At 46.4% G+C, this 25,356-nt stretch overlaps 1 protein-coding gene across 4 annotated transcripts in view; it reads left to right on the top strand.

The window, feature by feature from the left end:
• LOC102149228 (uncharacterized) overlaps nt 1-13,294 on the top strand; it is a 30,600-nt gene extending 17,306 nt beyond the window's left edge. For 2 of the 4 annotated variants that reach the window (XR_011423230.1, XM_070227327.1), the window contains exons 3-5: nt 1,451-1,563; nt 4,014-4,139; nt 5,109-7,621. Coding sequence is in view for 2 of the 4 variants with exons in the window: in XM_070227327.1 (XP_070083428.1) it covers nt 1,451-1,563; nt 4,014-4,139; nt 5,109-5,300 (431 nt within the window). In the remaining 2 variants the exon portion in view is untranslated. Of the gene's footprint in view, nt 1-1,218; nt 1,306-1,450; nt 1,564-4,013; nt 4,140-5,108; nt 7,622-11,223 lie in introns of those variants that run through there. The other 2 variants (XR_011423231.1, XM_070227329.1) reach the window with 2 other exon arrangements.
• Nucleotides 13,295-25,356: the final 12,062 nt, after the last annotated feature.

The raw sequence follows: 25,356 nt of genomic DNA, 5'->3' as shown, positions 1-25,356 counted from the left end.
GCCCACCACTGGTCTGTGTCTCTACTTCTGTCATGCTCTGGGACCCAGGACTCACAAACCCTAGGCTCAAGAGGTGGCCAAAGGCTGGCTATGGATTGGTGGTGTAGACGGAGCTTACTCCAGGCTGGGGAGTAGGAAGAGAAGGAGAGTGAGCTGCAGGCCTGGGCAGGGGGCTGGAGGGAAGCTCATCAGGGAATCTGAGAATTCTACACATAAACAGGGCCTCGTAGGTCATTATGAAAGATATTTTTCCTTACGGAAACATATTTTCAAAATAGAATATGGCCTATTTTATTTTTTAGTTAATTAATTAATTTTTTTGAGGAAGATTATCCCTGAGCTAACTGCTGTCAAACCCCCTCTTTTTTGCTGAGGAAGACTGGCCCTGAGCTAATATCCGTGCCCATCTTCCTCTACTTTATATGTGGGATGCCTACCACAGCATTGTGTGCCAAGCGGTGCCATGTCTGCACCCGGGATCTGAACCGGCAAACCCCGGGCCACTGAAGCGGAATGTGTGCACTTAACCACTGTGCTACCTGGCTGGCCCTGGCCTGTTTTATTTATTAGTTTATTAGCTCGATTTATAACATGAATACCTGGGCAGGCAGTATGTAGGCCTCTTTTGATTTGTTGGTCTCTCTTTTGGGGGAAAGAAAACTCTTCAGTTTCCAGAACCTTCTCTGATTGACCCTATTTTTGTTCCAAAGCTGAAAAGGGCAAGGTACAGGTAGCTGGGGCAGGGATATTGCAAACACTCAGGTAAAGAAGGTACATGGGAATTTGCTGTGGGAGCACAAGAGAGAACAGGAGAAGGGGAGGGTTCAACACGAAGAACTCTGGCTTTTGAGTTGGTTCTGGTTTCAAATCCAGGTCCCACTACTGATTGTTTGACTTTGACCGAGTCGCTCAGCTACCCAGAACCTCAGTTGCAATATCTGTGAAAATACCTCCGATAATGGGCTTTCTCCTGAGAGTCCCTGTGAGGATGAAATGAAGTGGAGTCAGCAAGGCACCTGGCCGAGAGCGGGTTCTCAGCCGGCTCATTCCCTTTCTCCCTCTCCTTCCTCCTGTCGGCTGAATCGCCCGAGCCCATTTTGGCATTTTGTAGATTTCTACAGCTGAGAAATCTAAAAATAAATTTGAATTATGGTGGGTTTAGTGCTGAGGTCTCTGGTAGGCACTTCTGTGTAAATAGCAGAAGTGAGAAAAAAAAAAGGCCATTTCATTTCTAGTATTTGAAACTCGAGTTAACCCCCATCGTGTGGGCGACTCAGTGGAGGGGCGGGAGTGGCAAGGGGGAAGGTTTGGTATTTTTTCTTTGTTGTTTTTGTTTTTATTCTGTGATGATGTCGGGGACTCTCCAGGGACATGTGTCACAGAGCTATACGGAGAAGGGGGAGGTGAGGGCAGGGAGGTGGGAAATTTGATTCTGTCCCTGACGTTATAGGGCAGAACAGCGGGGAGGAGGAGTGTCGGTCAGTGGATGGAAAAGGGGACCCCGCACTCAAAGGCCCCGTGGCCGTCATGCCCTTCCTACCTCCTGCTCCGAGTCACCGTTGGGTAAGTTCCTTAATTCACTTTTCAGTGAGCTTCTGAAGAAAGGCCATCTTTGGGGACTTGCCTTATTCCTGAAATGCTAGTAACGTCAGAGACTTGGTTTAAAGGGGGTGTGTGTGTTTGTGGGTCACAGATACTCACAAAAAGAGAAAGCAAGAGGCTGGCTAACTTGACCATGGGCCCACGTTGATGGGAGTCACAGGTTATTCTTATTCTCTTTATTGTTATTTTTAACAAAATGCTTTCCCATCCCTCAAATCTGATTTTCGCTATTCCTATAATCTATGTTTTATAGGCTCAGTAAGATGAAGTAAATTTCCCCACGGTCCTATGTGGGACAGCCAGGACTTGAGCTGCCCCCTTCTTTATACGGGACTGGCATTGGCCATCCTAAGAATGATGTGTAACTTGGGCTCAGGTCTTGAGGCCTGGGGAATCCATCACCCCGACTTTTGCCCCATGGTCTTGACTTCTGTAACTCTTTCTTTTTTAATGGACATAAGGACATTGTATGTCAATGTAGTTTTTTTTTAAAAAGGAGTGAATAATCCAAATAGAAACATACCATACCATGTTTGGGATTTGCATTGATCTAGAAGTCTCTGAAGGTGATTTTATGGAGAATACAACCAAGTTGTCTCCTGTTTCCACTACAGAGAACCAGAGGGAAGGGATTTAAGCAGTAATAAGAAGCTGTGGGATAGATCTGAGGGGAGAGCTTCCTGACTGTAGGGGGTTGATGAGTGTAGGAGCCACTGGTGGATAGAAGTGACACTTTTCCTGTGCCCTGAACCTCCAGCACCTTGCCGTTTGCCAGTGCCTGCTCTCATCCTTCTCGAGCCAGCTCAAACGCTCCCAGCATTGCCGTGAAGAACCACGGGTTTTCCCTCCCTCTCTGTGGTGTGACTCTGGTACTTCTTCGCACCTGTGTTGTTCTCCCTGACTTAAAGCCAAGCCCTTGAACTCCTCCCTTCCCTGAGTTCTCAGAGGGCAGGGAGGCGCTCCATTCATCTTCGTCAAACCAGTACCTAAGGCAGCACCTGGCGCACAGTCAGTGCTCATTGAAGGTGCACTGAACTTCACAATGATGAGGTGCCTGTTGGTGGTGGTGGGTTTTTTTTAAACCTTGTTAAATTTGATAAGGTCAATCCCCAATGCCAGCATGCATAAAAACAGGTGCTCTCATGCGCTGTTGGTAGGAATGTAAACTGGTTCAACTCTTCTGGAGAGTAATTTGAATTGCTTAGAATTTTGTATGCCTTTTGACCTAATTATTTTCTTTTGTTTTCTCTGCCCCCTCCCCTCCTCTTCCCTCTTCTCTTCTCCCAAAGGGTTGGTGAACAGCTTTTCATAAAGATATTGCTATTGTTATATTCATAGCAATGTTTTTTAAAACAATAGCAAAAATGGGGTCAATATTAGTATGGATTTGGATAAATTGTGGTTTATGTATGAAAGACTACCATGCAGGCATTACAATTGATGGTAGCATGTGAATATTCTTTAACCAAAGAAGCAAAGTGACCAAAGCCGGTTACAAAATAGGCAGCATAGTATGATCCCAGTTTTGAAGAAAACATAAGGAAGTATCCTGGAGAAAATCTTTGGAAGGATTTACACCCGAGCCTTTTAACTCCTTACTTGGGTGGTGGGATTTTAGGGGCTTTTAAATTTCTTCTTTTTATTTCTCTGAATCTTCTCAATTGTCTACAATGAATGCATTACGTTTAGAACGTGGAAAAACATTTTCAATGTCTTGACTTGATTCTCTAAGTAAACTACTTGGTCCTCAAATTCTGAAAACTGTAGAAACCATATCAAAATGCAGGAAGTTGGTGTTGGAAGAGCTATTGGAAGGCCTTTGGGCCAGAGGTTCTCAAATTTAGCTGCACATTAGAGTCACCTGGGGAGTTCTCAAAACTCTGCTGCTCAGTCCACACGCTATGCCAATAAATCGGAATCGCCAGGGGTGGATCCGGGCATCAGAGTGTGTTGCGTCTCCCCAGGTGATTCTAATGTGCAGCCAACTTTGACAACCACTGCTGTTGAGCGGCTCTGTCTAACACAGCAGCCACTAGCCACACGTAGCTATTTAAATTTAAAAATGAAGTAAAATTCAAAGTTCAGTTCCTTAGTCACACTAGCCACATTCTAAGCACTCAGTAGCCAATGTGGTTAGTGGCTACCGTTTTGGACAGCATAGCTGTAGATCTAGCCCTCGATTTTCCGGAGAGGAGACCAGAGAAGCTCCTGGCAGGTGGGTGCCTTCCTTCTAGCAGGCCTGATGCTCACGGGAGGAGAAGGTCCCTTTCCTTGCCTGCTCCAGGGCTCAGAACACATCTGCCAAGGCCATCAATAATTGTGTGCCTAGAAAGTTCCTTCTGCTTTCTTGTGTCTACCCCATCTTCCTCCTTGAGCAGCGGGAAGCTTTATGCCACATGTTTATTTTCAAGGGCTTCACAGGACCAGGCCCTCCAGAGCTGTTCAGCATGGTCAGGCCAGCAGGCGAGCTGTTTACTTGGAATCCAAGTGCACAGAGGAGAGCAGAACAGAGCTATTTTCCACGGCTGCTGAGAAAGGTGAGTGAGCTGAGGCAGAATAACAAAAAGCCACTTCAAAAACACACCAGAAAAAGTCAGAAAGCAGAGACAATCAAAGGTTTGAGACACACACCCCCCCCCCAAAACCCTGACAAGAGAGCGAAAACAAGTCACGGGGGAGCCTCTGGCCCTGAAGGTTTCGAGACTGTCGCGGTTGCTGACTTGAGAACGGGCCTGTCCCAGCAGTTCCGAGAGGAGCCAGGAGCTGAGGCTGTGGGGGCTCAGAAACCTCACCTGATTCTGAGAACTGTGTGACCTGGGTGGTGGGACAGTCCCTGAGCCCTCTGTGTCTCTGGGAAGACAGGGGTGTGTGGGAATGGCAGGGTCAGATTGGCTGGGTGAGTGTGGGGGCTATTTCAGCCCAGAGACTGGCCACCGGTTAGGTAGCAGAATCTTACCTGGCCCTGGGCTCCCGGGACCTACTGCCTCAAAGGGTGGGGTTCCCATGCACATAGTCCATCAGGGAATTCAGTGGCATAAGGCCACCCATGTCCAGGAAGCTCCTACTTCAGGAGCCAACCATGAGGATGGCGAGCCAGAAAAGGAAGCCTGATGCTCTCCTCACCTCATCCCATTTCCCAAACTCTGCCACAGGGCAGTGAAGTACAACGAAGAGAGCCCTGGCGTTGGAGGACTTGAGCTCATGTCCCTAGCATTGTGACTACTTGCTATGTGACCTCGGGCAGGCCAGTTTACCCCTCCAGACCTTAGTTTCTTGCCCAGTAAATCGTAGGGTGGGTCTAGACCAATGGGTCTCAACCTGGTGAGCTGTACAAATCAATGAGATTCTAGCTGTTCTGAGATCCAGCCTGGGCATCAGGACCCTTAAATGCTCCTTAGATGATTCCAATGTGTGGCCAAGATTGAGAATCACTTGTTTCTCCAGGGCTCCTCAAGTTTAGCATGCATAGGAGTCACCTTGTTAAAATTCCGATTCTAATTCCACAGGCTTGGCGTAGAGTCAGAGAGCCTGCATTTCTAACAAGCTCCCAAGTGATGCCCACGGACCACACCTTGAGTAGGAGCAAGTCTATCTTTAATGTCCACTTCACTCTAACCAGCAAGCTGAATTCCAAGCTCCAGCAACTCAATTTGTTTTTGTTTTGGTACCTGGCAATAGTTGCATATTTCTGCCAATAGACGTGATTGCTTCTAAGTTCTTTCTTTTTCCTCCCTCTCTCACAAGAATCATTTAAATTCTCACTTATCGTTTGAAATCTGACTCGATCCTATGAAGATGAATCAGAGATCTTCCCTTCAAGGGCAGAAAATGAAAGATAAAGCCAGACTGTGATGTGAGTTCAAGGAGGGGCAGAGGCCATTTTTATTGGGAGGGTTGGGAAAGACTCTATGTAGCTGATAATCAGTTAACAAGTATTGAGCTTCTGTGTCTGCTGGGCACTGTTGAAGTGCTTTACATAGTTGTCTCATTTAACCCTCATAACAACCCCGTGGTAAGTACTGAGAATGACCCTCAAGTTACACGTGAGGAAACTGAAGCTAGAAGAGAAACAGAGACTTTTCCAAGCAAGGAGCAGTGCTGGGCCTTGAACTCAGGTCTCTGTTGACTGCTAGTCCACACAGAATGTGGGCAGTATTTCAGCTGCATGCTTGACCAGATCTGACCAGATCCAACCAGACTCAGCCAGATCCAACCAGACCCAAGCACACCTGACCAGACTGGACCAGACCCAACCAGACCTGACCAGAGTCAACCAGACTCAACAGACCCAACCAGACAAGACCAGATCTGACCAAACTCAATCAGACCCAACCAGACCCAGCTTCTGGGCACCTAGTTGTTGTTGGTAGGGAAAGGGGTGGGATGGGGTTTGCATGAGTTTAGGCTGCTTAAGCAATTTCTCCACTTACCTTCCATAATTCCTCAATCAGAAAAGGGCAGGTGGTAACAGTTTTCCACACCCAGCCCCTGGGCCCAGGAACTCAGGGCCCTTGCACGGAGCCGGGCACCTGGCTTCACACTTTTTCTCACTTGGCTACCTGTCCCAGCATAAATCTCTGCTGCCTGCATCTTTTTATACTTGTATCGTTTTCTTATCTCCTGGAGAACAAGCAGCGTGTCCAGCTTGGTGACTGTTTTATTTTCTTTTTATAGGCTTGTCCCTTAGTCAGAGCCTAGAGTATAACTCCCAAAATAGTGCTGCATAGAAGATAGTCCGAGGCTACCAAGATTGCTACAAATTCTAAACTTCTCAGATTCCACTAGGTTCTTAACCAAAATGGTAGTCAGCAGCTCAACCCAATAGTTTTTCCAACTTGGCTTCATCCGTTTTGTCTCACTTTTATGGGACTGGGGTGGGAGGGGGAGAAAGAAGGAATGGAGACTTCCTTGTTCCCCTACCAGATCTTGGGTCTTGTCTTTCCATTTTTGGTATCCCCATTACAGGATATTATGCAGATAGATGCATAATAATGTTTGTCAGATGAGCAAATGAAGGCAACTTGGGTGTATTTTCTTATTACATCGAACGCACGGCAGCACTGATGGCTTCTCTTGCTTGGCCCTCAAGCAGGAGAGTCACCTAGCACAGGCTTTAGCTTGTGAAGGCCCCGGAACCCTGTGGGCACAGTTACTGGGAAATCTTTCTCTTTCACCACATCTTCTCAGGTTCTGCAACAACAGCTCAGGAAGGTGAGATTTTCTTACAGGGCCCAAGTGCTTGATATGCCAGATGAGTTGTAGAATGCCAACCTTGAGAGCAATCAGGAGAAGCCCAGTCCTACTTAGGCAGCCCTGGGATTGTAGAATGGAAGACCTGTGGAAGGAGGAGACTCCTCTGTTCTCTGCCTTCCGGAGAAAGGGTCATCTTATTGTAGTGGATATTCTTAAGATCATGGATATCTAACCTTGGCGGCTGGGGTGAGAAATGTGAAGGGTTCAATGCACGTGGAAGAATTTCCCTTCTCCAGATAGTTTTTGTCCTGTCATTAAAAAAGAAAGAAAGAACATACAAAGAAAAGAAATTAAAGATGTACCAAGGAGCTAAATGTGCTCAAGAATCAAAAGTAGCTTTGAGTTGGTCAACTGGACCCAGTCGGGGGAATGTGCCCATTTATTCAACTTGTGTGCTTAAGTAAGAAAATGTTGTCAGGCCAACGTCTGAAGACTTCCTCTTATTTCTTGAGTCTTACAAGAAATAAGCCAATGAGAGGTATGCCCCCACTGCTGAGGTGACTGTTCCAGCGGGAGAGGGTCCAGCAAGAGGGGCAGCAGTTAGGAGAGGCCCCCACAAATTCTAGCTCTGGACACAGATGGGTGTGCTGTTGGTGTCATGTTATTGCTGTAGACCCAACCCTCTTCCTCTGTCTTTCCCCGGGGGCCCGTGTGATTAATGCGTTTACATCATCTCCTCTGAAGGCATCATCCATCCCAGGGGAATAGAAACTGGTGATTGGTGCTATTTCTATCCCCTCCTTCAATAAATAGCTGCTTTTCTTTATTTATTGCTAGTGTTTTTCATTGTGTGGAACCACGAGGTGAGCCCTGGGGGCGGGAGAGGCAGGGATCTTCACTGAAATCTCTCATTTAGCAAACAACTTTCCTTGAGTGTCCATCTGCTTCCACAACTTTTATCTATATGTTGTTGACTTTTAAACCTATTTCTTGGGGCTGGCTCTGTGGCCGAGTGGTTAAGTTCGCGCGCTCCGCTGCAGGCGGCCCAGTGCTTCGTTGGTTCGAATCCTGGGCGCGGAAATGGCACTGCTCATCAAACCACGCTGAGGCAGCATCCCACGTGCCACAACTAGAAGGACCCACAACAAAGAATACACAACTATGTACCAGGGGGCTTTGGGGAGAAAAAGGAAAAATAAAGTCTTTAAAAAAAAAAAAACCCTATTTCTTTGCTTTGACCTCTCTCCTTAAGATTAAACTCACATTTCTAATTTAAAAAAAAGAGAGAGAGAGAGAATGGAAATTGGATGTAGGCGATTGACGTTAGCCTATGGAAGTCATTCTGCAATACATATTCAGTGACTCCATTTCCAGGTGCAGTCTGGTGTTGGCGGTGTAGTGGTGAGCATAGCTGCCTTCCAGGTGCAGAAGTTGAGGCCACAAGACGGGCTGTGATTTGCCTAAAGTCTCATAGAAAATTAGTGGCAGAATTGGAACCAGGGCTTTCCCCTCAAAGCCCTGGATAGAGCCTTAAAGCCATGGTAAGGTAATCGATTCATGTATTCTTGGGTTGCTATTATTAGGCACCAATCTGTCTTCCCCAGGAGACTGAGTCCTCCTGGGCAGGGACCTCCTCTTCATCCTCTCTGCACCCCAGCACCTCCCAGCCCAGTAGCGGGCACTTACTGGGGGCTCAAGAGGGGTGTGGGGAGTTGAATTGGGCGGTTGAATCTGACTTGTGGGACTCCTAGCCGTAAACAGCATGAAGTGAGGCAGGCTGGCCCCACCCCATCCTCTCCACTCAACTATGTCCGAAAAGGCTTAGCTCAAAGCTCACCTTATTTAAGAAGACCTTCCAGACCGACTCAGTCTCTGAATTTTGGAGCAACTCCTGTCTGTTGCCCTCATTTAACACCCTCCATATGCTAATTTATGTGGGGACGGGGCAGTATGACATACCGGTTTTAATTATGGGCTGTGGCTCTACCATTTTCTAGCCATGGGATCTCAGGTAATTCCTTTGGGCCTCAATTTCTTTATCTGTAAAATAGATCCAGTAATAATTCCTCTCTCATAGGCTCGTTGTGAGGATTTTCATTGGGACAAGTCATGCAAAGTGTTTAGTGTGGTGCCAGGCACTCAGTACATTCTACCTATTATTGTCATAAGTTTTCACAACTAACTGTTTTGTTTCTCCACCTTCTCTGACGATGGTTACCTCACCTGTGAACCAGAGGAAATAATTTGTAATCTTGGTGGATTGTTATGACAACCGAATGAGAGAATACATACAAAAATGCTTTGTAAACTCTGAAGGTTTGGGTGTGAAGTGTGACTGCCTCCACAAGATCACACAACTGGTAAGAGGTGGCGCCCTCCTGGAACAACCACACCCTCCCCCAATACTCGTACACACAACATGCACACAGCAGCAGCCGCACCGCCACCACCAGGAAACGTCTAGGTGGTCTGACCCCTACTGGCATCCCAGGGAAGTTGCTCTCTTGTTATTTTGATAGCCACTGGTTGAGCACCTCTGGGCTATGTGAGCAAGCAGTGGTGGAGTGGAAAAAGATGAACGAGACATGGACTTCATCCTCAAGAAGCTTACAAGGCAGCAGGGGAGGAGTGTGAGCAAATGCTAATCTAAAAGAGGCTGAATGACACAAAAGTGGTAGCCACAGAAAGATGGAAGGAGGGTATGGGAGCAAGAGGAGGTTTTGTGGCAGGGTTGGCATCTGAGCTGGTCTTTGAGATGGGTGGTGTATTAGCTCGCCAGGGCTGCCGTAACAAAATGCCACAGCCTGGGTGGTGTACGTGACAGAAGTTTATTTTCTCACAGTTCTGGAGGCTGGAAGTCCGAGATCTAGGTGTTGGTAGGGTTCGTTCATTCTGAGACCTCTCTCCTTGGCTTGCAAATGGCTGTCTTCTCTGTGTCTTCATATGGTCATCCCTCAGTCTGTGTTGCCTGTGACCAATATTATCTTCTTATAGAGATGCTAGTCCCATTGGATTAGGGCCTACCGGTGTGACCTAATTGGACCTAAATTACCTCTTCAAAGGCCCTATATCCAAATACATTCTGAGGTACTGGGGGGTTGGGCCTTCAACATATTAATTTGTGGGGGGGACACAATTCAGCCTATCATAAGTAGGATGTTTTCTTTTTTTTACATTTGGCAACTTACAAAAGTACTCATAAAATGTGAAATGTTGAAACGCACAAAAAGGAAAATAAAACCACTAAGACATGACCGTATCTGCCCAATCTTTTTTTTTTTAAAAAAATGAATATATACCTTTCAAAATGGGTTTGTACTTCACAGCACCTGTTGTTTTGTAACCTGCTAGTTTCTCTTGACAAATCTATCATGAACTTTCCACCTTGTCATTAATTGTCCTTCCACAACATCACTTTGAATGGCTGCATAGTGGTCCATTATAAGGATGTAGTCAGTGTATTCAGTGAATGGTTGGTGGGATTCTGATTAGCCAACATTGGGGTAGAGAAGGAGCAGTCTTATGGGAGGGAATGACGTGAACCCCAAGGACACGATTGTTGGCTACACTTCAGCAAACTGGAACCAGCCAAAAGAATTCTCAGAATCAGGTAGATTACACTTACAAGAATGTAATTGTGTGTGTGTGTGTGTGTATGTGTGTGTGTGGGGGGGTAGATTGTGGATGTGAGGGTGCTGCTATTTCTGAGAAGTCCTGGAGGATCCCAAGAATAATCCAGCTGTACAATTGATGTCTGACTAATTAGAATCTCAATTAGACCCTACAGGGCAACTGAAATTCAATATTTGACTCTACAGGGTGAGACGGAACTTAATGAAGACTTCATCATTTTAAGTGAGATGCTGCTTTTTTATGAGTGATTTTTAGTGACTACTGATGGTAACCTTTCCCATCCCTCATTCCCCTCTTTCCTTCCCTACTGTCCATCCCCAGTGAGGAGAAATCTTTGGTAAAATGAAGCCAAGAGATAAGGACTTAGTGATGAAGATTTGTTGGTCTTGCTTCGCACTGAAGACTTGGGGGGACCCAAAAGGGAAGTTCACGTTGTACTGAGAGGAATTCTAGGGGAGACAGGAGGCAGGGAGAGGGGAAAGGGAGCACGACTCCACCCTGCCCACCACGGCAGATTTTAATGGACCCAAGAGGTGATTCAATAGGAAAAAAGATGCTTAGTTCTGTTAATTTCGATAACTGAGCCTTTCAAATTGTGTTTATAAAGCTCACAGAATCTTAGGATTCTTTTTCTCCATTTTGCACATGGGAGAAGAGGAAAGTGCAAATGACTTTCTTGTGATTTGATAGAGAAACAGTTTAGGAATGCAGAGATTCAGCCACCATATTATTTCCAAGACAACCCATTCTCAAGTGAGAAAACCAGTCAGAATTACAGCTTTTTTCTTTTTACAGGACATGGCAATTTCTAAAGCCTTAGGAATCTTACCAGACCCTTTTGTTGAACCAATACGTCCAGGGACTGATTTATTCTAACCAAGTCCAGCCAGGAACAGAGATGAATATTCACACGTGTCCACACATTGCCCGGGAGGACAAGATGTATATTCTTGTGAAAATCTTCAACCTGATGCCTTATCAAATCTGACTCTTGGAACTGATTTTTGATGTAGGATGGCACTTCTCCCTCCCCAGCTGTGGGAGAGAGAGGCCATCTTCTGCAGTTCCTTCTAAGGTACCCGTGTTCACGATGCCGGATGGTACTTTGGAAGTGATTTCATCAGTTGGCATTCTAAGGACAAAAGCAGGCCTGCTGAGTTCAATTTTACTGGCAGAAACAGATAAGGAATGGAGAGGATATTACTTATTAACTGTGAAATGTGGAGAGTATGGCGCTTTTGTTTGCCGACACCAGCCTTTGAATTCCCCGTGATTGCGGAAATTGTAAGCTTTCTTTCGGTAAGGGATTATACTGACACTCCTCCCGATGCTGTGGGCGTGAAGAGGGTTACGTAAATGATTGCTACTTTTAGGAGCCTCCAGCCCCTCAACTTTAGCCACGACATAGGAAAAGCGAATTCAGGAAGGATGCAATTCACTTCAAACCTTGAACAAATCCACATCATGAAAACCCAATTCAGATTATTTGCTATAAAAAAAATATTATCATTTTGCAACAATTCACTACGTGATGATTTTAAACAGACAGTTCTCATGCGTTTTATATCTTTTTTTTTTTCAAAATGAATCTTTGTTGAGACTGCGCTGTGTGGCTAGCTCTGTAGGAAAACCACATAGGCCATGTCTCTAAAGCAGACGCACGCCCCCTCATTCTGTGCAAATGAGTCTTTTGGTGTCTTTCAGCACCCACCTCTAGTGCCTCGTGAGAGAGTCATGCCACCCAGGAAAGTAGAAAATGCTTCCTAAGAAATGCTTGCCAACAACATGTACAGGGGCTAACAGATGCCCTGCTGGGGACCAGGGAGCCAGAGAAGCAAGGCATGCACCTGAGGAGGAAACACAGGACAACGATGAGCCAAAGGCCCAATGCCAGCGAGGTGCCCAGGGCAAGGGTGGCCATCAGGACATTTCTGTGTCATGCAATTATGAAAGCCACCTCTATTTAATTCACTTTAATTAAAATAGGAAGGCCAGTTCCACCCCGAAGTGAAAGACGCTCTCAGGAGATGCAGAGTGAGCTCTGAGGACCAGGAGGCAAAAGTACCAGCTCTCCTGAACCCGTCACTGATGACTGAGGTGGTGCCATTTCACTCTTCTGGTTACCCTTCACTAGTCCCTGATCTGTTACCCTTCCCGAAGAGTGAAGTTTCTCTTGGAAGGAAGAGAGAGGAGGGTAGCACACTAGCGCCCTAAAGTGCTAAAGCCCAAGGTGGGCAAGGAGAAGGTGTAAAGGGAAGGACAGGTGTATATGGCGCAAAAGACAGTTCGTCTCGTTCCCCATTGGATGTAAACTCCCTGATGACAGGGGTTTTTGTGTTTTTTCATTGATGTGCCCCCAGCGCCTAGAACCCAGTCTGGCACATCGTAGGAGTTCAGTAAATATTTGTTTCATGAGTGATTCTCAAACATTGAGATGAGCTAGTCCTTCCAATGAAGCAGTTGCTTTACTGCGAAGCCCTATGGGGACAAAAGTGGTGTAAGGTGGGGTGCCCGTCCTCAGGTCTGCCCCAGGCTAGCCCTATAACCACTTGGTATTCATTCAGGAACATTTCCCCAGCCCCTTTTCCGTAATACACTGTGTCAGTACATATTTCTTTAACACTCACCGTGAGCCAAGCTCTGGGGATACCATGATGACTCAGGTTGGGACCACGCCCTTTGGCAGGAGACACAGACTGCTAAAACCACAGACAGGGGAGTATCTCACTCCGCCTGGAAGTGGAGGCACCAGGAAAGTCCTCACAGAGGAGGGCACACTTGGGCTGCTGTTATCAGCCTGGGGTGGGGCTGGGGGAGCATTCCCAACTACTCGACCCGCTGAATACATCCTTCCCTCTCGCTGGTCCTTCTTTGTTCACTCCCGGCTCGGCTCGCCCCAGGTCCTGGTGCCATAAGTATACAGCACAGATACGCGTTGTCGTTAATCCCAGCAAATCTAAGAACTGTTCTGAGAGCTTGGTGACATTATTGGTGCTGGAATGGTTAGGGGACCGTGACTCCCATTTGGCTGTTGCTCCTTGGTCTGGCTCCCTTGGGAACTTGTTGTGGGAAGGGGAATAGGCTGGGCAGGATTGGGGTCTTCCCGGGTCCTCTGAACCGTAGAAATTCCACTGGCCCATACCGAGGACCAGTGGATGGGAGGCCCATGTAGTGTAGCATAAGACAGTGATGATGTCTTCAACAAGGCTCCCTGAATATGATAACCGTGACTTCCCTTCATTTGGAGACATCCATGCCTAGGCTGGAGGGCCTTTGACACGGCAATATGGTGGCACATTGGACGAGAAGGCATTTCCACCTACACAATTTGTCCTGATTTAGTAATTCTTTCACGTTTTTGGGTCTGAGACATCAGAACCCCATCGCCTGACTCCTACCAGAAGATACTGTTAAAATGCAACTAGAAGAATGTTGTTTTGGTACTTTACACATCAGCTGCTAATCTTGGCAGGATTTTCCCTTCCCAGGGTATAGAGAGAGAAGAGGAAGTGAAAACAGGAGGGGAGAATTCTCTTACAGCACCTCTTGCCTTGCAGAAAACAACCAAAAACCCCCTCGGGTTTGAACAGGGCTTTGTACTTTTTTGTAGCTGGTCCCCATCCGCGGATTACCTCATTTGGTTCTCAGAGCTCCCCCAGGTGGGAGGCACGATTCTGAGCTGCTCCAATTTCGCTCTCATTTGCAGACAGGAGGCATTCCTGGGGCTGGAGGTGAGGGCTAAGGACTGGCTATTCCAGGAGAAGGAGGTAATTCTTCAGAGGCCCTGGGGTTTCTGAGCTTTTTCAGGAAAGCTGGGAGAGGCTCATCCATACCTGGTGGAGAAAGGTCTATGTGAACAGGGATTGGAGCTGACTGTCGTCTGGGTGGAGCTTTTCGGCCATGGAAGACAGAGGAGCTGGACTCCTCGGCGCTGAGTCACCATCTGCTGATCTCTGCCAGCTGTGGGACTCTCCTGGCTGCCGGGGATCTCCCACCCTGAAGCGTGGGGCCTTTGAGAGCTCCTGATTGTGGTATCTGCTGCCAAGAGAGGGGTGTCTTCCCCAGAGCCCAGTAGGCATGTCTCTATTCTTTCCTGTTGCTTTAACAGACTTCATCGATAACTCGGGGTATGCAACAGGCCGGTCGGAAGGTGGGGAGAATATGGAGGCAAATGGGATGAGGCCCTTGTTCTCCAACAGGCTGTAGTCTCCTGGTACAGACAGACATGGACACAAACACAACACAAGGGCTGAATCAAGGGGCTGTGCGAAGGGGACGCAGTGCTAGAGGCCACTGAGGCAGCCTCACATTGGAACCCTGATGCCAAGTCCCAGGGCAGAGTCTCCCGGACGGTGCCCCCTGTTCTGGGGACCATGAGCTCTGCACTGAAAATCAGCAATGCTTGATAGGGCAAGTGTGAAGTTGCAAGTGGGCCAGAGGGTCTGTATTGGGATGGTCCCAGGGATTTCAGGATGCCATTCCCATTCTCCCTTGGGAAAGACTCCGTAATATGGCTTAGGTGAACTGAGAATAAGAGGCTGGGACATGGAGGGCAGACAGAGGACTTGCTGGGGAGGAGACATCATGGTGACCCTCTCCTGCCTCCTGTGGGTTTTGGCTTGGCTGGGGTTCGGGAGCTTGGGGCCTAGGCAAAGCTGGGGATCAGGGCTGCTGAGAGGGAAGGGATAGTCCTCACTTTGTGGGACAGAGGTCAAATGCAGGACCACTGGGCATCCCAGCAGGACTGAGAGGCAGCATGTCGGAACAGAGAACAAGGCTGTAGGATCGTCATGCAGGGGCCGCCCCCTCACACATCCCAAAACCCATTCTTATGCCTCCTGGTCTAGAGGATTGAGTCAAGGCTGAGATTCAGTCTGGGCTGGGAGCCCTGTGCACAAGGCCCTCCAAACAGGCCGCCCCTCCCCCCCCCCCCCCCCCCCCCCCGCCAGTTCCTGGTTTATCACTGCTCCTTTCTATCTCTGCTCTCACTCCCCACCAGAGCTTTCCTTCCCTCCTGCAATGCCCTTCTTTCCACGCCCAGTGCCCTTCACTTCCATGAAACCTCCCCTGGTGTCCTCAGGCAGGAGTGCTCACCTCCCTCCTCTGAGCATCCCTGGCTCATGGGACCATGCATGTGACACCTGCTGGAGGTGTTCACATTCCGACTCCGTCTCCGAGATTCTCACTCCTTGGGCCTGGGCCCAGGTCTCCCTCATCTCTGAGCACGCCCCATCACGGGGTGTCTGCTGAGTTATCAGTACCTATTGAATGAACACATGGCAAAGATCTGACACTGGCTCCTTTGCCTCTGTCTGCCGCCTCTTTTCTGGAGAAGAGGTGGTTTGAGGAAGAGCCTGGGGAGAGGGAGATGGGAAGGAAAGTCACAGCAAATTCCCCTGGGATCGAAATCTCATCAGGGTCAGGATCGAGGGCTCAAGGGGCCCCCTGCCAGGGCAACTGGGAATGACAGAGCAGTTTGCTGGCCTGGGACATGAGGAAGGGGGCAGAAATCTTTGCAAACGGGGCCCTGGCATTGTAGGAATTTGCCTAGCCTACGGGCTTGGGATGGGGTCGGTTTTTGGTGAGGCCAGGAAAGTCCTACCTAGGTATATTCCAGCCTCTTCTGTCTTTCTAGGGTACAGCGAGTGGGGTGAATGACAAGGAGCCAAGGGGCTGGGCGGCCTCCGAGTGTGGCCACCTTTGACCCCAGAACCGTGTTTTCAAATGGATAAAGCTCTGGCACAGGGTCAGATCAGCAACTATTCAAATTTTATACAAGCTAATACCTACTTCCTTCTCCTCGGTCCATGCTTGGCCTTCCCCAGGGAGAGGCCCTGGCTCCTAGGCTAGGCCCTGAGTGGAGAACTTGATGTGATCGGGCTTCATTGGCATCCGTGGAGGCTTGAAACTGGATGAACAGGAAGCATCTTGTTTAAAACTTACATAAACAATCTCAGCCTTTTCTGAAGTACCATGGAGGGGAGCGAGCGGAGCCTGCGGTGCCTGTGAGGGACTGTGGGGGAGGGAGAGCAGCTGGGTGGCTGCCTCTTGTTGGCACTAGACGCACCTCTGATCCCCAGAGTGGGCCCTCGGCAGCTGGGAACCTGTCCTGGTGGCCTCTTGCCCCTCCTTAGTCATCACATGCTCACCCCGAATGCTGTAGGAAGCTGCCGCTCAGTCTAGCCCCGCTGTCGATCAGTCTCCCTCTCTTCATTTTGCTGGCAGCCTGGATTTATTATCCTTTAAAGATCATCTCTTGGAAGGACACCAGCCTCTCATTACGTCTTCCAGCCTGCCAGGGGGCAGCTCAGCTAATCCGGCTTTCTTGCGCCGGTGTATTCGCTTCTGGCCTGGGTGTTCTGACGCCACCTCTGGCACCAGCAGGGTGGGAAGACGGACGAAATAATTAGGCCCCATAAGTTGAAAGGAGAATTAATTCCCCTGTACAAACTTTTGTTTCTTCTCTTCCAGAATAACTTCAAATGTGTTAATCCAGGACTGTTCTTTTTTCCTTTCGTAACACGTCTGATTTATTGCAGTAGTGTTTTGTGTTTTTTTCACCGTATTTTTCACTAGAATGTAGTACATGTGAACTTTATAACATTAAAGATATTTTCCCTTGTTTGTTATAAAATGATTTAACTATATTAAACTCAGTTTTGAAAAGAGAAGAAGAAAAAAAATCACCCCTAATCTTACCACAAACAGTTTCTCAGCTTTTCCTTCCGGTCTTGGTCTGGATGCGAATTTAATCGTACACAAGTGTGATCTCCACATACGTTTACTTCTTGAAAGAGCCTAATCTGATAGCGTACGCCTTGCCCCATGTTGTTACATCGCATTAACACACAAAAAAGCTTCAGTATTATCATTTTTTCAATCAACCTCCTGTGGCTGGAAGTTTGATTGCTTCTTCTTTCGGGCTTGGAACAGAGATGTTCATCTGTCTTGTCTGGGCTCTCTCAGTCCCTGGGGGCCAGAAGTGAAGGTGGTCTAAATTGGGGGTCTAGCAGGCTCCCAATGACTCCAGTGATCCTTTCTTGCTCCCTCCCCGCCCCAGGCCCTGGGCCAGACTCCTGCCAGTCGGCTCCTGTTGTGCTCAGGTGCCCACGAGAAGGAGCTCCCACCACCGAGTAGGGTAAGAGCATTTCCAGGGCACATTGGTGCAAAGTTTTTCATCCATGGGAGCACTCACCATCTCCTCTACCAGTCCAGAGAGGGGGACTGCGTCCTACTGGGTCTTTGTCCCTGGTGCCTGGGAGGGTTCTTGGAATGGAACAGGTGCTCTGTGGTTGTTTGTTGAGGAATGAAAGTCGAAGAATGATGCCCAGCTCACAAGGAAACATGTAAGCCACCGACCCCTGCTGTTTCCCCAGGCTGGGCTGCCAAACCTGACAACGCGGCTCTGCTTTAGGGGCTGAGGGGCTTAGACTCAGGGCCAAGGGCCCCTTTACTCGACAGCTTACTTCTACCTCCTAGGTAGCCTCGCACCTCTTTCCTTAGAATCCTGGTCCGTGCTGTCCCTTCCCTATTCTGAATTCAACTAGAAAGTGATAATGGTTTTATAGAGCAGGGTCCCCATCCCACCCCCTACAAGCAACTTTAGGTGCCCCTTTATTTAATATGGTGACCAGCTTGTCTCTGCCTGCCCAGGACTTTCGCAGTTTTGACATTGAAAGTCACCCCTCAGTCCCAGATAAAGGGGACAGTTTTGTCTTAATTCCCTGCATCCAGTTAACAACGTCCTGTAGAGGGCGCTGGAGGCACAGCACAGGCCACAGGTTCCTGCGGGGACCCAGCGTTTGTCGGCCCTCCTGGGTGGGAGGTAGGATCACCGGACACCCTCAGAGTAGGGATTCTGCCTCCCGCCAGAGTGGGTCATGAAACAGCACACCTCCTCCCCTGCGGCTGGAGAACGCCCGTTTAGGGAGCTGACGCCTGTTGGAGAAGAGGCAGTTACCCCGTCAGACAAGCCTGGTGCTGGGAGCCCTCTGTTTCTTGCTTCTGAGAAGGCAAATCATAGAAATAAATTGCATCATTTCAGACCATCAAGCTACCCAGGGTGTTTGAGCTCTAAGTACCCTGACAGCAGGACACTCCAGGTGCATTGACCTAGAACATCTTAGGCCACAGGAGAACAAATCTGCTTGCTTTTCTTCAAGTGTGTCTATCACCTCTCCACCTTCCCCTGGTTTATAGACCTACCTTAGGAGATTAAGTGGGAAATCATAAAATTGACTTTCAAAGTGGGTGGCGATAATGAAAAAAAGAATCTTGCTACAATGATTCTAGTAAGAGAGCAGATGTGCACAGATCTTACTTTGGGCGTTAGGCTGGCTGCAGGCAGCGGCAAGTCAGCTATTGTGATCAGCACAGGTTTCTGGGCGCTTCACACACATCAGCCCCCTGCTTTGATGCATAACGCCTATTGCTGCCATGTTGCTGTGTTCAACTAGGTTGCAAAGTGTTTAGAACAGATACCATGTGGTGGGATCCTTTACTAATTCTCCTGCTTGCTCACCCTTTGTTGTTAAGCTACATACTTTGGGCAATAATTACAATTCATTAAACGTGCTGTGAAAACTGTCTTGTAAGAAGAGCCTGGCTGAAAGCACCAATGAAATGGGTTAAAAACACAGAGCTGCTGTTTATGTTATTTAACTTCCCAGAACTCCAATTTGTCCATGTTTAAAACAGGGATGATGGTCGTCATATCCTCTCATTAGGTCGGTGTAGGGGTTAAATGAGATAATGTGTGCAAAGCACTTAGCTCTGAGCCTGGCATCTCGTGGGGGTTCAACAGCAATTTGCTGAAGGATTGAGTGGCTCCATTTTTCTTAACTCCAAGCTGACTGCCTATTCTGTTAACCCAATGTTGCTTCAGCTAAAATTGTATTGGACTTGATTAAGTTATGGCTTTCTCCGTATTTAGATATACTCACTGAATGGGTTTGATGTTTCCCAGGTTTTCTCAGGTACTCTATCTTGAACTGTCATCATCATCACCATCGCCATCACCACCACCACGAGCTAACGTTTATTGAGTGTTTACTATGTACCAGGCTTTGGGCAAAGTGCTTTTCGCACACTCTCTCATTTTCTTCTCACAACCACTCTGGGAAATTGATGCTGTAGTCATTTTATGCCCCTCGTGCAGGTGAGAAAACTGAAAAGGCCAAAGTGGACTTGAACCCAGAGCTGCACTAAAGCCTGAGTTCTCAGCCACCACTCGTCACGTGGCTAATTTCATCCTTTACAGATTGGATTTTCTGAGTTTTGCTTTTGGAAACCATTTCAAACTCTAGGTTCCTGGGTACTGGTTACAACTGGTTTTGGATTTCTGGTGACATTGACAATGATAAGACAGCTAATGGTGCTGTCACTTGCTATTTGGGGAGAGAAGTAGAGGATTTCATTGCAAGGAAAGTGATCCCAGTCTAAATAAACTGGCATAATGGGCAACCTTAAAAAGTACCACATGGTGAAGGATGTCAAATTCTTGGCAAAGTTTCCACCTAGGTTTGAACAGGTTTTTGAATAGCCCAAGGATCTGCTCTCCCCAGAAGAAGCTGAAAAGAACAATTCTAGTCCTGGCTCTGAGACAGTTGGATCTTAGATGAGTCACTCACTTCTCTTCCTTGGGCCTTGGTTTCCCCTTTTGGAAAATGAGAGGATTAAAGCAAATTGGTGGTTCCCAAAACTTTGATGTGCTAGATTCCTTGGCTCCAGCCTGGGAGACTCTGATTCAGCAGGCTTGGGAGCACCCAGGCAGCGTCCCTGGGGAAATTCTGATGCCCATTAATTTGAGGGCCGTCCACCTAGATTGTGTCTGACATTTGATTTTCAAGCTAATGATTTTCAAGCGAACCCCAGGACATGTGGAGTGTTTTCTGAGGAGGAGGAAGATCTATCCAAAGCACACACAGTGGAGGAGGTGGGTAAGGTTCAGAGAGTGAGTAACTGCATAACAGCCGTCTGATATCAGTACTTCCGGAAATTTTTGAGACTCAACCAGGGAGGTCTTTTAAAAGGTTCCCCAGGGCTCACAGACTGACAGGAAACCGCAACAGGGGTAAAATGCAAACATAACACACCCTATCAGACATGAGGGCAGTTCTCTACCCAGCACAATAACTTATATCATCGAAAAGTTTATGAGTCATTTGTTTTAAATCTCTGTGTGTGTATTTTTTCATTTTGGTGGTATGGAGATATCTAAGGAAAGGAGGTGGGGATTCAAAAGGGAATAATTTTTACACATACCTCTCCCATTACAAGAACACTGATCTCTAAGTAGATTCTTTTGTCTTGAGTCTTTTGGATTATTACTCCACAGTGATGAAATCCGTAAGGCAAGTCTTCAATCTCCATATCATTTAATACCATGAGTGACAGCCTGAGGCCAGTTTGTTTTTTCTCCAAGAAAAATGATTTGTAGGAGCTGATTGATCACCTCAGGACCAAGATTATAAATATAGATTTCATTGGTAAAGTGATCTACTCTAACATTAAATCCAGGAATTAGAAAATAAGACTCAAAAGTACGAAAAGCACATGGTAATATAGTAAGTGCTCAACAAATGCTAGGCTTTTATTGTTATTAGATGATTGTGGGATTAACCTTCATGAATTTGCCCTTGAATTTTAAGCTGCTGTTGACCCAGCATGGTTTCTAAGAAGACAAGGTTCCTGGAGCTCCAGGGAGCAGGAAGCGCACCTTCTCTTTCGTGCAATCTTCCCCAAACAGCTTTATCCCCACTCCCATGTGGGATCCTTCAGATGATTTTGGATGGTGTGAAGACTGTTTAAATAATGTTCTTTAAAACAGTATGTATTTAAGTGTAAACATAACTAGCAAAATATCTGTCTTTAAGATTATTTTCCTTTATGACAACAGACAATGGTTTTGTATTTATGCTGATACAAAGTTTCCTTTTTTTTTTTTTTTACGATTTTATTTTTCTTTTTTCTCCCCAAAGCCCCCCAGTACATAGTTGTGTAGTTTTAGTTGTGGGTCCTTCTAGTTGTGGCATGTGGGACGCCGCCTCAGCATGGCCTGATGAGCCGTGCCATGTCTGCAGCTAGGATCCGAACCAGCAAAACCCTGGGCTGCCAAAGCGGAGTGTGTGAACTTAACCACTGGGCCATGGGGCTGGCCCCCAAAGTTTCCTTTTAAAATAAATTATTCAAGTGGAATAAGTAAGCTGATTCAAAGAAAGCTGTTAAGTTATAATGGTACAGATGTTACCGAGAAAAATTGTGGCGTGGTATGCAAATGACTGAGATTTGAGAAATACTGTGTTAGTGAATTGTACCTGTTTTCTCCCCTTTTTGCTCCGTGTGAAAATAATAATCGACATTCATTTCACAGAGTTTGCATCCAAAATATAGTTATAAAAATTCTGTGCTGGACAGGACCCTAAGATCATCATGGAACACCCCTCCGTATTTTAGATAGGTGGTTTCTGAGGCCCAGAGACGCTGTACCTTGATTAAGTGCAATACACTGCAGAGGAACTATGCTTTTACTCCATTAGAGAAAATACTAGTGCTTTCTTGTGGTCTAGACCTCAAAATAGAAAAGGGATAGTCCTTTACCCCAGTTCACCAAGAGAGACACTGGAAGAGAGGAACTGTCCTACCGCAGGGTCTCAAGGGGCACCAGTCCTGAAATATTTGAAGGTCTTTTCCTTGGAAGAGGATTACATTCAATTCTCTTTGACTTCGAGGTGTAGAAGTAGAACCAGGGGTTTGAAATTATAGGAAGACGGATTTTACCTCAATGAGAGGAAATAATTTCAGTTAACGAAAGAAGGAATGAGCTGTCTGACAAAAGGATGGGCTCCCTAAGTCTAGAGGTGTTTACTTGAGCAGTGCTTGACAATCCTAAGGGACGTGTGGAAGGGAATTTCTCTATCCAAGGGCTCAATGGGTGCTTGAGGTGGTGGACCTAAGGTCCTTGCCACTCCTGAATGTCAAGGAGTCTGAGGCAGGGGCCAGTCCCCTGGCCGAGTGGTTAAGCTCGCGTACTCGGCTTTGGCAGCCCAGGGTTTCACTGGTTTGGATCCTGGGTGCAGACCTAGCACTGCTCATCAAGCCACGCTGAGGTGGTGTTCCACATGCCACAACTAGAATATACAACTATGTACCGGGGGGCTTTGGGGAGGAGGAGAAGGGGGGAGGGGAAGGCGAAGAGGAAGAAGAAGAGGAAGAAGAAGGAAAAAGAAAAGATTGCCAACAGATGTTAGCTCAGGGCCAATCTTCAAGAAAAAAAAAAAAGGAGTCTGAGGTGGCCTTTCCAATGGCTCATCACAGGGTGCCAGTAGCCGCAATTATTGTCTCAGTTTTATGTAAAAAGCAATTAAATCATTCAGGAATGTCTCCTCCCCACATAACACTTTTTACTCCTGAATACACGCAAAAAAATTATAAGAAACTTTTTGGTGTTAAATGTGAACATAAGCCAGCTAGTTTGTTTACTGCAATATATTTTTTAAAATCAGGTTAAATACTTGACCGTCTGGGATTTGCATTTTAATCAGTTTTACCAATATCCAGTAATTGTTAGAGAAACATATAGGTCACTCTGGTAAATGGAAAGTTCCACCATTTCACTCAGAAAGCTGCTATTACAGGCTTATATGTGAACCATAAAATGTACAATTATGAGGTAGAACCAGGTGAAATGGTCATTTTGCACATAAAAACCTACATTGGCAATTTGATATGGTTCAACCTAATATTACAACATTTGTAAGCCGTTTTATAATTACCAACACATTTAGACGTCGTTTTCTACTAAACTCAGAATTTTCCTTACCATACTGATCAAAGAAACATTATCACAGTAAGCCAAATTATAATCAGCACGATTTCTTCTAAAAAGGCTGAGTTCCTTTTAGCTTGTCATCGCGCAGGGATTTCTCATTTGTAGAGACGTTAAGTCCCTCTAATGTGCAAATTATTAAGAAGTCAATTGTTGTTCCAGCGAGGTTTGCCCAGCGGTGAAAAACAAGATAAAACTCCTGCATTCCCTGACACCAGGCGGGGAGACTGTGTGTGGCAGAGCTGGGGGTGGAGGGGAAGTATTTCTGAAATGAGGATTTAAAGTGTAATCCCAGCCTCATTGCTCGTTCACATGAGAAACCAAAGCCTCAATTTAACTGCAGGCAATTGGAGTTTCACACTGTCAGCACCAACTGTCTAAAACCTCAAACGAGTGTCTAAATGTGAAGGCTCCAAACTAAAAATCTGGAAGGATTTAACCTCAGATTCTCTTTTCAAACATAGGGAATGAAGTACTCTGTCTTTTCCATAGGACATTCAGATTATCACGTTAAAGAGAAATCGCTCCTAGTAATTTTTCCTGAAAGCTCTGCTTTACAAAATACATAATTTTCATATACTATAGGAGAGCTGTTTAAAAGACATGCTTGTTGAAAGATGGAGAAAGATATGAAATTTGAAACTCCTGTACAAAAACTGGGGGACTATCGGGTGGCGACACAAATAATCTATAATCAATCTATAAATCAAAATTTTGGATGAGTTTATTATGAGCCAGGTCTGAGGACTATAGGCTGGGGGTCTTCCTTCCCCAAGGAAGGAAGTACACGCAAGAAGTGGGGTGTACAGAGAGGTTACATACCATCCTGGAACAAAGGGCATCTGTCACATATGACAGGAATATGCCTTTTACAACAGTCATGAGATTGCTAGCAAAGCAGGTCAGTGGTCACAAGGTGAGCACAGCAGGTTGGTAATTAATCTTTAGTTTCCAGGAAGAGATGCTTGTCCTTAAGGAGATGCTGGTACAGGGGGGAAGCCATAGCCCTATCTTTAAAGAAATCATTCTTCTCAGGCCTTTTTGGAAAAACAAGGTCAGGCTGAGTTAGTTTTAAACCAAATGGCTTTACAATATACTCCAACATATCCTACAGCTTTTCATTTATTCATCAGGGGGATTCCCTCTCTCCCATTTGTTAAAAATCAATAAAAGTAGATTTTTATTGATATTTTTTACAAGCTTTATGCATTCATACTCAAAATAAACTAAAAATCATGGCTATCTGTAGTAGTAAGGGGATTGAGATAGAAAATAGTTCAATCTATTTTACAGTTGAAACAGGCTGTTTGTGACTTGCCCAACGCCCATGGGGACATGTGAAAAAAAAAATCAAAGATGTTGACTATATTCCACATTCTCAAAGAAACTAGGGAACATCTCAAACGTTGGTGGTTTCTACGTCTATCACTCTGACAACTGGGAATTTTAATTCACTCTTTGCCCCCTGCAGTTAACAGCTGTCTAGTCTCCTGATTAATTCACCTGCAGCCAATTGCCCCAGCATCGTATGGGCAGGCTTGGTCTAGACACACTTGTTTTCCCACTGCCATCTCCAGCTTAGCAAAGGACCACTTTCATCCTCTTGGAGACTTCAACACCATAGTAAGTAACCTGATGTCTTGCTCTGGCAGTTTTCCCACCCATATCATTTAACAACTTCTCTGCCCAGTTTTGACTATTAGAGAATGTAACCAAGATACTCAATTTGTCAGGGATGAGATGTCTGAAGCTCTTTTAGCCCTACAATGCTGACACCCAGAAACAGTCCTACTTGATAAATTAGTTCTTTGATTCACAAAGAAGCAGGAGAAAGATTCCATGCATTGTTTAGAAAAACAGGTATCAAGTGTTGTTTCCATGTGACATCAAATTTCCTTTCCTCCTCGCTCCCAAGAGGCTGAACAGAGTGCAGTCGTATAGTCACCATGTGCCGTGAGCTCAGTAGCACTAAATTCACTGTAAATCAAGTCTTGCCCATTTAGAGAAGTTATCTCTATGTAAGCACAGGGCTTACATTTATTTATTGAGCCACACTTTTTTCAAAGATAACTTAAATGTCATCGGTTCCTTCATGCTTGTAC

The sequence above is a fragment of the Equus caballus genome, chromosome 11 (genome assembly GCF_041296265.1).
Source record: "Equus caballus isolate H_3958 breed thoroughbred chromosome 11, TB-T2T, whole genome shotgun sequence".
Classification (NCBI taxonomy): domain Eukaryota; kingdom Metazoa; phylum Chordata; class Mammalia; order Perissodactyla; family Equidae; genus Equus; species Equus caballus.
The sequence above is the reverse complement of the archived record's forward strand: the minus strand, read 5'-3'. Positions and strand labels throughout refer to the sequence as shown.